The sequence below is a fragment of the Grampus griseus genome (assembly GCF_964374135.1).
Source record: "Grampus griseus genome assembly, chromosome: 6".
NCBI lineage: Eukaryota > Metazoa > Chordata > Mammalia > Artiodactyla > Delphinidae > Grampus > Grampus griseus.
Window position 1 is genome coordinate 44,612,620 of NC_139000.1, and position 16,040 is coordinate 44,628,659.

A 16,040-nucleotide genomic window follows, 5' to 3' on the forward strand; every position below is an offset into this window, starting at 1 on the left:
TACAGTGAATTCTGTCTGTAGACCTCTTTGGTCCATGGATCCCAGGTTAGGAACCTGACTTACAGGTTATATATTTAAAGAGAACCACTGGGTGGAGTTCAGTCTGTTGTTTAAAAGGACCATTGTAGTGCGAGAGGCTCCTTTTCCTCATCTTCTTCCCCTCCTCATTGATTGACATCTTTAAGTTTGGATGTATCCATTCAGAAATTTCCGTACATATGTGTGTGTCCCTTCTCTCCCTCTCTTTTTTGAAAACTTTTTATTTTGAAATAACTTCAAAATTACAGATAAATTGTATGAATTGTACAAAGAGCTCCCATGTATTTTTTTTTACCTAAATTCACCAATTCTTAGCATTGTACCTTTGCTTTTTTATTTCCTTTCCTATTTCCCTTCCTTTCTCCTTCCCCGCTTTGTTAGTCTATAGCCGTACATATACACGATAATTACTTAAACTATTTGAGAGATTAGTTTCCATATATCATGCTTTTTCACTGCTTAATACTTGAGTTTTTTTCCTTAAGAACAATGATACTCTTACATAAGCATACAGTGCAGTTACCAGATTGAGGAAATTTAAACTTGATTACTGCTTTCTAATCAATGATCTATATTTAAGTTGCATAAATTATCCTAATAATGTCCTTTATGACACTTATTTTTCTGTACAGTTTAGGATCCAATCCAGGATATTGTGTTATGTTTAATTCTAATGTCTTTAATCTGGAACAGTTCTTAGGCCTTTTTTTTGACTTTCATGACATTAACATTTTTGAAGAATACAAGTAAGTTATTTTATAGACTCTTCCTCAGTTTGATATTGTCTGATGTTTCTTCATGATTAGATCTAGATTATGTGTCCTTTCTCAAAATAATAGATAATTGATGTTGTATCCTTTTCAGGATATCACCTTCAGAGACATGCAAAGTCTGTTAGCCCATCATTGATGATTCTAATCAAGATGTTATTTGGTTTTCCCACTGTTTAGTTACTGTTTCTCTTCTTTTTTTAAAAAAAATAATTAATTAATTTATTTCACCGCGTTGGGTCTTTGTTGCTGAGCGAGGGCTTTCTCTAGTTGCGGCGAGCAGGGGCTACTCTTCGTTGTGGTGCGAGGGCTTCTCATTGCGGGGCTTCTCTCATTGCAGAGCATGGGCTCTAGACGCTCGGGCTTCAGTAGTTGTGGCTCACAAGCTCTAGAGCGCAGACTCAGTAGTTGTGGCACATGGGCATAGTTGCTCCGTGGCATGTGGGATCTTCCCAGACCAGGGCTCGAACCCATGTCCCCTGCATTGGCAGGTGGACTCTCAACCACTGCGCCACCGGAGAAGTCCCTGTTTTTTTTTTTTTATGGAAGTAAGCAGATAAGTACTTTTTTCTTTTTAAATACCTCCTTTTTCATACACAAAATGGAGCATACTATATATTTTATTTTGCACTTTCCTTTTTCCACTTAATCCTCGATTAGCTCTGTATCAGTTCATGGAAATTTTACCCAATCTTTTTTTTTTTTTAAAACAGTTTCAGAATACTTCAACCAGTCTCTTATATTTGGTTATTTAAGTGAAGTAGCTGGCAGTATCTTGCAATTATAATGCTACAGTTAATAACCTTGTGCATGTATATTTTTGTATTTTTGGAGATGTATCTTTAGTGTAAATTCTTAGATGTGGAATTGCTGCATCTGAAAGGTAAATGTATATTGGTTGCTGTGCAACAAAATACCATAAATTTAACTGCTTAAAACAACACATATTTATTATTTCATAGTTTCTATGGGTCAAAAGTCTGGGCATGGCTTCACTGAGTTCTCTGTATAGGATCTTATAAGGCTGTAATCAAGATGTCTGCTGGGCTGTGTTCTCATCTAGAGGCTTGACTGTAGAAGCATTGACTTCCAAGCTCACTCAGGTTGTTGGCAGGATTTGTTTCATTGTGGTTTCAAAGTAACCATGTTAAAGGAAACAATTCAGTGGCATTAAGTACATTCACAGTATTGTGCATCCATCATCTCTGTATACTTCTAAAACGTTTTCATCAACCCAGAATAAATCCCATACCCATTAAACAGTTACTTGCCATTCTCTTCACCCCATTCCCCACCTTTGTCAGCAGTATGACTAGATGTGGTTTTCTTTGTGTTTCTCCCACTTGAGGTTGGCTTTGCTTTTGGAGGTTTGAGTAGATATATATCACCGAATCAATAATTCTTTGCTCTTATCTCTTCACATGTTTCTCCTACCTTTTTCTCTATTTCTTTCTCTTAGGGATGCCAGTTACATATATATTAAACTGTTTGCTATTGTCTCTCAGGTTTCAAGTGGCTCTTTTTCTACATTGCCCCTCCGTTAAATCATTTTATATTTTAGTTTGGATAATTTCTATTGACTTCCCCTGAACTTCACTGATTCTTTATTATGCCAGTCTGTTGATAAGCCCATTGAAAGACTTGAAAATATCTGTTTTATTTAGTGAGCCTTTAACATGTAACGGAAGCTGATCCACCTTGTTTGAATACTTTTATGTCTGTGTGCCATGTAGATTGTCTTTAGCTGAATAAGTATGAAAATCACCCAGTGTATTTCTGCTTGTGACCAGTAGTTTTTTGGCATGCTGTGCTGTAATTATGTTCTGAACACACAGGTGAAGGGATAATAGATTCGTTGTATACTTTTGATTTTTTTAATCACTTAAAGCTTTCATAATTTTTATTCCATTGTTGATGAAGTCATGACACTACTGATGTTCAATTCTATAAATATTTCTTCAGTCAAGTGTATAGAGTTCTGGGTGTGAGACCCAGAAATAGCTCAGTAAGCGAGTAACTTTGGACGCCCCACAATTGAATTTATCATTATTTCAGCCATGTTGTCAGACTTAAAAAAGAAAAAAAAAGACGACTGCTTATTTCTGCATGTCCAGATATCTAATGTACAAGATTCAGATGTAGAATCGGTAATAATTCACTGCCTTTTTGTGTGTGCTCTGCAGATACGATTTAGAAAGAAGTTTTTTAGTGACGTGTTTTTTCTAGAAAGAAGTTTATTCTTAGGCTTCAAAGCTAGGCAGATTTCAAATATTCAACTACAGATATTTCAGATTTCAGATTTCAAATGCTTGGCATATATAGTACTCACTTGACAAGCTTTTAATTTACATTTTTATTGTCCATAGGCTTTGTTAATGCATTTTTATACTTTATTATATCTGGATTGAAGATGATTTTCATAGATAAGATTGTGTGATAAGATTTGACTCTCTTTCTTTTTTTGCATGTGTTAATCCATTGTTAGATATATGATTTGCAAATATTTTCTCCCGTTCTGTAGGCTGTTTTTACTTTCTTGATAGTGTCTTTTGATGTACAAAATTTTATAATTTGAAGTCTAGTTTATCAGTTTTTTTCTTTTGTTACCTGTGCTTTTCATACCATATCCATTAAATCATTGCCAAATCCAGTGTCATGAAGATTTTCCCCAATATTCTCTTCTAAGAGTTTTATAATTTTAGTTCTTAAGCTTAGGTATTTGGTCCATTTTGAGTTAATTTTTGCATATGGTGTCAGGTAAGGGTCTGACTTCATTCTTTTACATGTGAATATCCAGTTTTCCCAGCACCATTTGTTAAAAAGACTGTCTTTTCCCCCCATTGAATTGTCTTGGCACTGTCCTTGAAAATCAATTGACCATATGTGACGGTTTATTTCTGGACTCTCTATTCTATTCCATTGGTCTATGTGTCTGCCCTTTGCCAGTACCATACTATTTAAATTTCTGTAGCTTTGCAATTTTTGAAGTCAGGAAGTGTGATTCGTACATTTTATTCTTTTTCAAGATTGTTTTGGCTATTTGGGGCTCCTTGCAATTCCATATGAATTTCAGAGTCAGTTTTTCCATTTCTGTGAAAGAGGCTATTGGAATATTGTTAGGGAGTGTGTTGAATAGGTAGATTGTTTTTGGTGTATTGATATCTTAATAATGTTAAATCTTCGTATCCATGAATACAGGATGTCTTTCCATTTATTTAGGTGTTCTTTAATATCTTTAAGCTTTGTTTTTTAGTTTTCAGTATACAAGTTTTCAATGTAACACCTCCTTGTTTAGATTTATTCCTAAGTTTTAAATTCTTTTAGATGCTATTGTAAATGGAATTGTTTTCTTAATTTCCTTTTCTGATTGTTCATTGCTGATGTATAGAAACAACTAACTTTTTTATGTGTTCATCTTGTACTCTGCAACTGCTTAATTTGTTTATTAGCTCTAGTAGCTTTCTTCTGGATTCTTTGTGTTTTTCTACATATAGGAGCATCTCATCTGTGAATATAGTTTTTACCTCTTCCTTTCCCCATTTAAATAGCTCTGGAAGTACATAACAGTACATAGCAGTGGTGAAAGGGGGCATTTAGCTCTGGGTTTTTCATAAATACCCTTTTTTATATTGAGGAATTTTCCCTGTATTCCTGTTGTCCTGAGAGTTTTTGTCATGAAAGAATGTTTTGTCATATACCTTTTCTGTGTCAGATGAAATGATCATGTTTTTTTCCTTTGTTCTATTAATTTTCTTCTATTCTTAAAGCCTACCTTTGTTTACTTTAATAAATGTTACAAGTTTTTTTGTTAATTTTTATCGATAGTCTTACCTTAAATATTCTACAACTATTAGAATTATAATCTAGTCTCATTATTTCCTTATTTTTCATACTTTTTATAAATATATGTTTTCAGTTTAAGGAACTTTTATAAATATTGCTGCTTCCAAAAATATATTCTTAAAGTTCCTACTTGGTGCACTCTCTCAATGTATATACTGTTTATAAAATAATGGATAATATAGTTTGATAGCTTTTGTAAACATAAAATCCAGGTATTTCTCAAAATTCAAAATATCTTTGTTTCTGAAAAGCAGGTTGTGAGATAAGACTTTTTACTGTTGGAGTATACAAAAGTTTGGGTATTTTTGGAAGGCCAAATGCTTAAGTCAGCATAATTTCTAGCACTTTAAACATGATTTCGTTCATACTCAGTGATCATTGAATCATGTGTATTACCGTGGTATCCAGTCAGCGTAACAATGTTAGCTGTACTAAAAAGGCATGTCATTGTTAAAGGTACTTACTGAACTAGCACAAGTATTATTTTACTATTATTTATCTGTTATTGTTATTATTATTTTAAAATATATTTATGTATTTTTGGCTGCATTGGATCTTAGTTGCAGCACGTGGGATCTTTCATTGTGGCACGCAGGCTCAGTAATTGTGGCGTGTGGGCTCTCTAGTTGTGGCGCACGGGCACAGTAGTTGCGGTGCGTGGGCTTAGTTACCTCGCGGCATGTGGGATCTTAGTTCCCCAACCAGGGATCAAACCCGCGTCCCTTGCATTGGAAGGACCACCAGGGAAGTCCCTGTTACTGTTGTTGTTATTATTATTACTGTTGGCAGATACAATGTAGACTGGTGAGAAAAGGATGAATTCACTCAGTGTTTCTAACATTAACTCTTAATGTTTCTTTAAAATAAGTAAATAATTGAAAAAATTTTTGAAGAGGTAAAACGTTTTGCAGGGTTCAAAATTTTAAAGGTTTCAAAGGATATAAAGTTTCCTACCCAGCTACCCATTTCCGTTCCCTGAAAGTAATCAATGTTATAAAAGTGGACATTGATATATGAACTTTAAATGAAGTGCACCAAAATATCAAACTTTATTTTTGGCATTCTGGTACCCAATGGAAAATTTACATGTTTCTTCCTACGTCATTTGTTTTGCTTGTTAAACTTAGATTGGTTTCCTTATAATAGATAAGATGAGCTATTAAAAAAAAAACTTAAAAAATAAACCTAATAAAATACAGCAAAGTCTTTATCCATATTAAAGTTATAACTTTGCCATAAAAAGTAAACTCCGAGTCCTGGAAAAGGGAAATAATTATAGCCCTTCAGAATCCAGGTTGACTCTAGGTAAATCCTGGTTAAGTTTGGGTCTCAGATAAATTTTTAGGATTCTGTTTGTGCCACAGCAAGCACGTGAGAATTTTATATTTTTACACTCAGGCTGAATTTGACTTACATTTATGTCAGCTAGCCTTTGGATTGTGTTCTTTTCTTTTTGAAATTTCAATAAAGGCCTTTTCTAACTGAGCTGTCTGCAAAAAACAATATACCTAAATATGCATAAATTAACTCTACTTGTGATCATTAAAATAATTTTTCCTATGAAAACATATTTGTCTTATCAGTTTGTCCAATTTGTTCCTGTTTAGAATTTTTAAGCGTCTGAGTTTACAAGTACAAGCAGTTTTGAAGCCACAGATTAACATCTATATTGGGGTCTATTTTTAAATTAAGGAAATGCTGTTTTAATTGTGCTGAATGCCAAACACTTCAGTAGTTATTAGCTCAAGAATTTAGTGCCATAAAGTTTATAGTTGCTAAGGAGAGATTCTTAGGTACGAGTCCTATTTGAAATGGGAAATCACAACCATGTAGAATCATATTCTCTTAATGAATCCTGAAAATTTCTGGACTGTACTTTCTAGAGCTTAATTTTGTTAACCCATTCTATTTTAGAAGAATTTGAAGTGATATTTTGTTTGTTGGTGGTAAATCTATTATGCCTTTGCATTTCAGTATATGTCTAACACTTCAAGAAGACTATGATATACTATTGACTATATTGAATATATTTTTTCTTTTATATAGTTGAGCATTAGGAAGAAATATGCTGAGCTTTAAAGAAGCATTTTTCACTTAGATTGAAATAAAGAATGTAAGTTATAATTTATAAAAGGATTTAAAAAAATCATATTGTTTAATCTATCAGAGATAGTAACTGTTAAGATTTACACATTTTAAAAGGATTATTTTTAGCTGTAAGAAACCATTTTAAAAGAGCAAATGGAGATTGCCAAATAATGCCGAAGTAGTTTAGAGACTGAAAATAGTCTCTTTTTTCTCTCCAGAAAGTCCTCTTAGAACAAAGACAGATATATATTTCAGATTTCTTTCAAATCAAGATCTCAAGCACCTACATTCCAGGATTTCAAGTGCTTACAAATCTAGAGTAATAACTCAGTGGAAAAACAATTCAAGACTATAACCTAGTAGAAAAATAATGTAAATAGTAAACAGAAAAAGAAATACAGGGTGCTTAATCTCATATAAAAATGCAAATGTAAAAACCACACTAAGGGGCTTCCCTGGTGGCGCAGTGGTTGAGAGTCCGCCTGCCAATGCAGGGGATGCGGGTTCGTGCCCCGGTCTGGGAAGATCCCACATGCCGCGGAATAGCTGGGCCCGTGAGCCATGGCCGCTGAGCCTGCGCGTCTGGAGCCTGTGCTCCACAATGGGAGAGGCCACAACAGTGAGAGGCCCGCGTACCGCAAAAAAAAACAAAACAAAAAAACAAAAAAAACACACTAAGATGCCATTTTCATCCATTATATTGTAAAGATTTAAAAGTTATATAACTTACTGAAGGTGTGAGGAAACATGTTGCTGATGGAAGAATAAATTAGTAAAATTTTATGGAGGGCAACTTGGTAATTTTAACAAAATTCAAATGCATATCTTTTGATCCTTGCAGTTCAGTTTTGGGAAAGCTATCCACAGAGGTACATGAGGGAAACTATTTATGCCAAGGATATTAGTTTTAATGTTATAATAACAAGAGATTGGAAACAATCTAGTCCTTAATTATCAAATTTTCATACATTATTATACAGTATTACAATGGACTACTTATTCAGTCATAAAACAGATTAAGAAAGCTCTGTGCACGGATTGGGAAAGAAGTTCAAGATACATTAGATCAGGATTGGTAAACTTTTTCTTAAAGGGCCAGCTAGAAAATATTTTAGATTTTGAAGGCAATGTGGTCTCTGGGGACTGACTATTTCGCTCTCTTGTCATGGGAATGCAACCATAGACAATACATAAATGACTGGACATGGCTGTGTTCTAAAACCTTATTTGCAACTACAGGTGATTGGCTAGTGGGTCATAGTTGCTGACCCCTGTATTAAATGAAAGAAGCGAAGTGATGAACTAGGTATATAAACTATCATAGAGATATGAATGAAGTACTGAAAGCATTGAGAAGTGACTTAAAGCTTTGCCTGGGATATTTGGAAAAAGAAAGACTTTATAGATTCGGTGATAATTTAAGCTCAGTTTCTATAGGAGCTCTAAAGATTAAGGTGAGAAAGTGTTTTCTGAAATGGATGAGAAGTTGTCTTGCTGATATACGGAGTTCTTTATTGGGAGTCGATAAGGAAGTTGGGACCATATTTTTGAAGGGGCTAGACACTAATTCTGATTTCTAACCCACTTTCTAGTTTGAATAAAAAGTGTTTCAACATCCAACTCTATTAAACCTTGACATTTTGCCCTAGTTGCTTCAGATCTCTTTTTTCTGTATTTTTTAAAAGAAACATTACAGATACACTTGAAACTGCCCTGCAAACAATACAGAGCACATTCTTCTCTCTTTCCAGAGATAACGACTAATATAAATTTGTTACTCTAATCTTACCTTCCTGCATTAGCTACGTGTCTATATACATGTACATAAACAACACATTGTGTTCTGTGTGTTTTAAAAGGCCATATAATGGTTTGTGGTGTCATTTCACAATTGTTTTTTTGCTCAGAATTGTGTTTTTATGATTTCTCTGTATGGACCAGCACTGTTCAACAGAAATACAATGCAAATTGCCTGTGTTACTTTAAATTTTCTCGTAGTCACATAAGAAGTGTAAATGGAAACAGGTGAAATTAATAATATACTTTAATAACCCAGTATATCTAAAATATATTAACATATAATCAGTATACAAGATTATTAATGAGATATTTTACATTCCTTTTTTATACTAAGTCTATGAAATCTGGTATTTATTTTATACTTGAAACACATCTCAATTAGAACTAACCACATTTTGAGTATTTAGTAGCCACAAATGAGTTGTGGCTTTTACCATGTGAATTGCTGTGATTCAAATAGAACCCAGCACTTTTGATGCTTGAAAGTTGTGCATACTCCTATCACCAGGGGTCAGCTAAGTGTCACTCTGCTGACACACCGAGAAAAAGAATTTTGTCTGTTGGAATTTGCTGATTTGCAGCTGCTATGCAAAAATCATTCTGTGTACAATAAAGGAAACTTCTTTCAAGAACAACATTTCCTGCTGGTAAAATAGTTGGATGACAAAGGTTGGTGCAAACATGATCCACGGCCTCTTCAGACACAGGGGCTCTCTGTCGTCTTCATTCTTGCTTGTCTGGGAAACCATTGAAACTTTTCCCACTATTATCAGAGGTGTTAAATTTGTAGTGAATATACTGCTTCTCCATAGTTGGGCCTTAATAACTACATAAACTTGTTTGCTTGCCAATTTTTTGCCGAGACTCTCAAACAGGCAACATTTGATTACTGAGGCACATATTAGTCATATGGCTCTATTCCCGGTTTTCTAAGTTTAAGTCAGTTCACCATTAAGGTCTATACTTAGACTTATATGTCTCTTATTCTCCACAGAGTAGAAATGCCCTTGACTTTATAAGAACTCATACTAGAAAATGCCTTTTAGAGTGCCTTAGTTTTATACACATTGTGTTTAGAGAGACTTTCTTTTATGCTGTTAATATCCCTTATATGAAGACCCAATTGGGGGAAAAAAATCTAGCTAAGAACAAAGATTTGGGGAAGAATTCTCCCATTCAGTGCTTGATTCTTGATCATTTTTTCAGTTCTTAGAGAATTTGTTTTAATGTGTCTCCTTTAATATTCCCACTAAAATCCTTCTTTTTTCTTTCTGTAATACAAATAATTGATCTATAGTAATCTCTACTAACTCTTGATAGATCTATAGTAATCTCTACTAACTCTTGATAGATCTATAGTAATCTCTACTAACTCTTGATAGATCTATAGTAATCTCTACTAACTCTTGATAGATCTATAGTAATCTCTACTAACTCTTAAGGTAAGGCTTGATGTATTCTGTATTCCATGGCTTTATGACAGCCTTTTAATAGCATTTTTATATAGAAACTTTCTGCCACAAGGTAGGGATAAAGAGTTCTATAGGCCTGATCAGTTTGGAAGTATTTGGTAATAGCTATCATAAAGTTAACTTTCTTTAAGTGAACAAAATAAATATTAATACAGTTATTAACACAACTTTCCCTTAAGTTTGACATGATTTCTAATTTCTGCATGGTAATCTTTTACTCGGATTATGAGCCGTTCAGAAATTGATTATTAGTGATTGTTTTTATAAAAATTTAAATACTCTATGAATTTACTTCCAGATCCTTTTACTTTCTGTTGCATTACCTTGATTTTTTTAAAAAAATCTAAGCTGAAAACAGCCACTTGTAAAAAAACATGATTTTGATTGGGCAAATGGGAACTGGGAAAAGAAAAGAGGTAGTAGTTCTGGAGAGTAAGTGTTTTGGTGGGTCTGGTGGGGAGTAGAAAATGACAGTGGCCGGTCCTTTATACAAGGGCTAGCACAGAGTCCTACAGCTAGGAGTTTTTCAGATTCTAGTATTAAAAATATATATGTTCATGTTAGATAACTGATATAGGTAGGCTTGAACAGAATGAGAGCAGGTACCCATTCTCTTTATTAAAAATTAGTGTTCGCACATACAAACATATTGCATATAGTCTGGCATGAAAAGGAAACATTCTATTTTATTTTAGTGAAAACTATTATAAGGCACCTTGGCATTAGTTTGTCCATGTCAAGTATTAAAGAATATCTTACTAATCATATTAAGCCTATTTGTCAGAAATCATTTTTAGCAAATTTCAGTTTATGCCTTATTGTATATATAAAATTCAGCAGTAAAACAGACTAAATAGACTTTGTTGCAATTTTTATACAAATACATGTTCCATATATAGATATTTAAGATTGAAGAATGCTGGGCAAATTCCCTTGTTACTGTATTTGTAGACTGAATTTTCAGAAGCCCCATAGTTCTATTTGTTTCTTTTCATTTCAAAGTGGGAAATGCTAAAGGTTATCATATGGGCTACTAGTAAAAAGTCCTGTTGCCATTTGGAGCACATCAAACTTAAAGCCCGTACAGTTTAAAGATAAAAAAGAATTGTTCATGGGAGTAGACTTGGAAATTGGATTTGACTTATGAGCTAAATTTGGGGAATACAGACAATAATGAAATTCCTTTTTAATTGACACAATGACAGCTGATTATACACATTTTTCTCTGGTTTTTCACAAGAACACATTTTAGTTCCCTTAGGCTTATGTTGATTTGCCAGGAGTACTGAGAAAAGTCTTTGCTTTGCTAAGGCTTTTCAGTGGTCTGAAAATAGAATGACAGATGTTACAGTAAAGGAAATTTGTGATGGTAAAGTGATGCTAATAAGTGGAGAACAGTTTGATTGTGAACCTCTGGTTTGGTGTGATATGTTTGCCATCATATATGCTCAATTAGAAGGCAGTTCCCCATTTTCCCCATGAGAATATCCCAGCTCCAGCTTCTTTTGCCATTTGAAATATATAAGATTTTAAGGAGAGACCTGACACATTAAGATCTGCTTGTACTTAATTTGGTCACATAAACCATTGTATTACATATAGAATTCAGAAATAAAGTTATGTCTTGTTTGACTGTCTCATATGCTAAAATAATTTTGTTCAGTCTCTTTGTATGTTTAGGGATCCTTTTTGGAATAATTTGTCTTCCCAGATAGGTGATAGCTACTAGGAATATGAGTGTCTTCATAAGTCTTGGATATAAGGCGACTCCTTTTTCTTCTTAAAAATAATACTTTGGGGATAAAACCCTAACACAACAACTGAACATTTGATAATTCTTTATATCCTTATTTCTCACTGATATTTAGAAGTATTTCTCAAATTTAAGAAGTCAGAGTCTTGAGTGAGCTTATTCTTACTAAATATCTTAAGTTTTTAGTTGTTAATATGGATTTTGTCTATTTTTTTTTCCCCTTTTCTTTGAGGGGTTGGACATAATTGCCTTATTTCATTTCAGGGATCCTTCTAAAGTAAATATTCTGGTACCTGGTGCTGGACTAGGAAGACTGGCCTGGGAAATAGCTATGCTAGGTTATGCTTGTCAAGGAAATGAATGGAGTTTTTTTATGCTCTTTTCTTCCAACTTTGTACTCAACAGGTATTTAATTTACTTTTTGCTGGAAATAGTAATTTCTCAGAATCAGATTGACTTACCTATTTTTGCAGAATTCTGAATTTGAAGATAAGTACGTAGTGTTTAAATATGGTATATATCATAAATGTTTCTGATTAAAATTAAATTGCTTATACAATTACTACTTTAATTAGTTGCCTAGTTAACAGAATGTTGAACGGGATGGGTAAGTGATATTTTAAAAAGTGATTGGGTACTCCATGAAACTGAAATGATTTCTCTGCAGAATTTTGGGCTAAGTATTGTCCTGGAAGGAGTATTTTCTTATTGTTCCTTAAACTTATTCACCCCTTTGTTTCTTTAGTGGAGTAAGATTATAATGTAGCAATCATATTTTTTTCTTAGTCAAATTCTTATAAATGGCTCACATATCTGAGTTGGAAAGATCTCGCAGAACTTCTGTGGCCTCATTTAGAAAGTAGTGGAAAAGAGTTTTTAAAGCGAGAAGAGGTGTGTTAGAGAAAAAAATAAATAGCTGCCTTGTTTAAATAATGTGTTGTCTTGATAGCAGTGTGAGTTAGGGGAGAGTGAGAAGGTAGAAAGGAGAGTGTTGTACAAAGTAATTAAAATAATTAGGTAACAAACAAAACCCATACCTTTTTTGAAAAAAATACTTAGACTTTTTTACTTGAGCTTGAGTTTCAGTGATATATTTTTAAAAATTTGAGTGAGAATAGCACATTTATATATCTGAATTTACCTTAATTTTGTTTCTGTGTTTTAATCCGTGATTGGTTACTCATCTACATGCCTATGTGGAGTTTCAGATAATTGGGTAGAGTGTCGTGGTAACACTTTTAAGTATTAATTATATAAGTAAATCTTCAATCAAACAGATTATATTTTAGTGTTTAAAGTAGATTTCCCTGGTAAAATATTTAGTTAACACTGAATTTTATGCTCATATTTTGCAGATGTTCTGAAATTAATAAATATAAGCTTTATCCCTGGATTCATCAGTTTAGCAATAACCGGAGGTCAGCTGATCAGATTCGACCCATCTTTTTCCCTGATGTTGACCCCCACAGTCTTCCTCCCGGTTCTAACTTTTCTATGACAGCAGGAGATTTTCAGGAGATATACTCAGAATGCAGTAAGTCCAAAGATCACATGCTTTATTGTAAATTTAATGAGCTAATTTTATACTAGGCCAGCGTTGTGGTCATTCATTTTGACGATAGAATATAAGGTATACTTCAACGACAATTTAGAATATTTTCAAAGTTATGTATAAGGCAGTGATGGGAAATATAAAGAAATATGAGATCCCACAATTAAGAAATTTAGAATCTGTTGGGTCTATTAACATAAGACAACATGTAAACAAAGGTTGAGTAATGAATACAATAAAGATGGAAGTAGGTTAGTGTGAGAAGTGAGCTCTTTGTGGAGAGGCTGTGACTTGAAGGATAGGGAGGAATGGCATTCAGAGGTACAAAGATATGAATGAGTTAGGTAATCGGGGATGGTAGAATAGCCTTACTGGAAGGAAAAAGGACATTTGGGGATTTAATGGGCGATAAGGCTAGAGAAGTAGGTTGGTTCCAGATTGTGGATGACCTTTATAATCAGGCTATGAAGTTTGGACTTCAGCCTGGCAAAATGTTGAAGAAATTTGAGCTAGGCATTAGAGAAAGGGAGATGATAATGGGGAAAGAGGAGAGAGGGATTGGCAATAAAAGGAAGAAAAAAAATAGCAGGCTGAGGGGTCAGCAAGTTCATTCATTTAACAGGTATTTGTTGAGTACCTGCTAAGTAGCAGGCATTGCAAAGAGAGCAGTGAGCAAAACAAAGCCCCTGTGCACAGGGAACCCATATTCTAGTTTGGAGAGAGAGGCGATAACAAATTAATATTGTGAGGAAGAAAAAATAAGGCAGGGTAAAGGGAATAATGAGTGACTGGGGAGAGACTGCTGGTTTATACAGAATTCCCAGGGAAGATCTTTCTAAAAGGGGAACTTAAGAAGAAAGATTGAGCAGAGAACCTCAAAGGAATGAAGAAGCAAGCCATTCAGATATGTGGGGGAAAGTGTTGCAGGGGGAATGGCAAAGGAAAGAAGATTAGGGAGTGGGAAGTATGCTTGTTCTGCTCAAGAAGAGTAAGAGGGTCAGTTTGGCTGGGGTTTGATAAGCAGTGGGCAAATGATGGGAGATGAGGTTGGAGTGGGTTTGGTGAGGCTGACTCGTAGGCCACAGCGAAGACTTTGAATTGTGTTCTGAGAGAAATGGGAGGCCTTGGAGAGATTAGAGCGGGAGAGGAACAAGATAGTAAAGTTTTTGTTTGTTTTTCCCTGAACGCTGACCTTGTGAAAACCTGCACTCTGAAGGTAGAAGGAGGGAGATAGAAGGTGTTAGGTGCTGGGGGTAAGTTAGGGAGCAGGGTCTCAAAATAGGAATGAAATAATGGAAAACATTGCTTTGTCAAGTAAAAGTGACTTTCTTCTGGAGCAGGTTTGAAAGAGGAGATGGTGAAGGTAATCCGCAGTTGGATCAAGTGCCTTATTTGTACAGACAGCCACCTTCAATGCAGTCTCTTCTGTCTCTGTGCCAGGCCACAGCCTCCAGAAGGCAAACAGAGTTCTCTGCTGGGTTCCCACCCACTGCTGCTGACTGCCCCCATCCCCCTTTTCAACTGGCAGTTCTCCCAAGTACTGGTGGACGCTTATGTATTCTGATGCCATTCATTTCTCAATTGGCAGCAAATGCATGCAGTCTTTTTGAAACCTTCCGGAATTGGTAGCTAACACTGGTTTAAATCACAACTTAAAATTCAGATATTATTTCATCTTAACTGATGTAAAATGAAGGCTAGAAGTTGAAAAGATTATAAACAAAACTCTTATAAATATTATTTGGTAAGGATATAGTGATATAGGTTATCAAAAATGATTTCCAAATTGATTACCTTATCAAATTAGTAATAAAAGCTCTTATGAATTACAAAGTATCTCATAAATGTTTATTTGGTAGCCTTGATTATAGCAGTTGATTGGAAGAGTTTAGCTTCTATACCCCTGCAGTTAAATGAAATATTCATAGTCTGTAAAGAAGTAACTGGTACCTTTATAGAATTCATTAAAAGAAAGGCAAAATAATATAACATGTAGTAATTTGATTTTCCTTGAATAGGTACTTGGGACTGTATTGCTACCTGTTTCTTCATAGACACAGCTCACAATGTAATTGATTATATTGACACAATATGGAAAATACTCAAACCAGGTGGAATTTGGATAAATCTAGGTAAGTTTCTCAGTATTTATTAGAATTTACACATTAATCTGAGTACTTAGAGCTGTTCTGCATTTGGTAACTTCACAGTACTAAATGTTCATGGAAGTTGTAATTATGTCATACATGTTTTAAAACCTCTGCAGTTTCCTTTAGACTGCATTCTAGTTAGTGGTACAGTTCCTCCAATCATAGTTAGTTCCTCCAAAAGCAGTAGAACCCCCAAAATTTGTATATTCATACTAGGTCAGTCTCACAGCAGTCATAATTTCAAAGAGGTACTAACTATTAACTTGATTATAATCGTTCCCTTATCTTCCCCACCCTCCATTCCATGGAGACAACGCTTCCTTTAAGAAGGAAGTGTTCTTTTTTTATTTCTGTAATGAAACATTTGAGGGAAAGCACTTAATCTCTCCCCTGGAAACCTCCTCCCCAGTACATATACATACTAGGAAAAGAGTAGGTATGATAATTTTTGTGACTACCTTGAGTTTAAGAAAGGGTAGAAATATAATTTAATTTATGCAAAAGCCTTTTTACTGCATCCTATTGCCACGTGCTAGAAATCAAATAATGAGTATGACGTGGTCCTTCCCATCT

General features: G+C 34.4%; 1 protein-coding gene across 2 annotated transcripts in view; it reads left to right on the forward strand.

Annotated features, from left to right (window-relative positions):
• Positions 1-16,040, forward strand: part of CARNMT1 (carnosine N-methyltransferase 1) — a 40,192-nt gene that overhangs the window by 9,895 nt on the left and 14,257 nt on the right. For both annotated transcript variants that reach the window (XM_082657542.1, XM_082657543.1), the window contains exons 4-6: positions 12,030-12,170; positions 13,121-13,299; positions 15,336-15,449. In XM_082657542.1, coding sequence (XP_082513668.1) covers positions 12,030-12,170; positions 13,121-13,299; positions 15,336-15,449 — 434 coding nt within the window. The remainder of the gene's footprint in view (positions 1-12,029; positions 12,171-13,120; positions 13,300-15,335; positions 15,450-16,040) is intronic.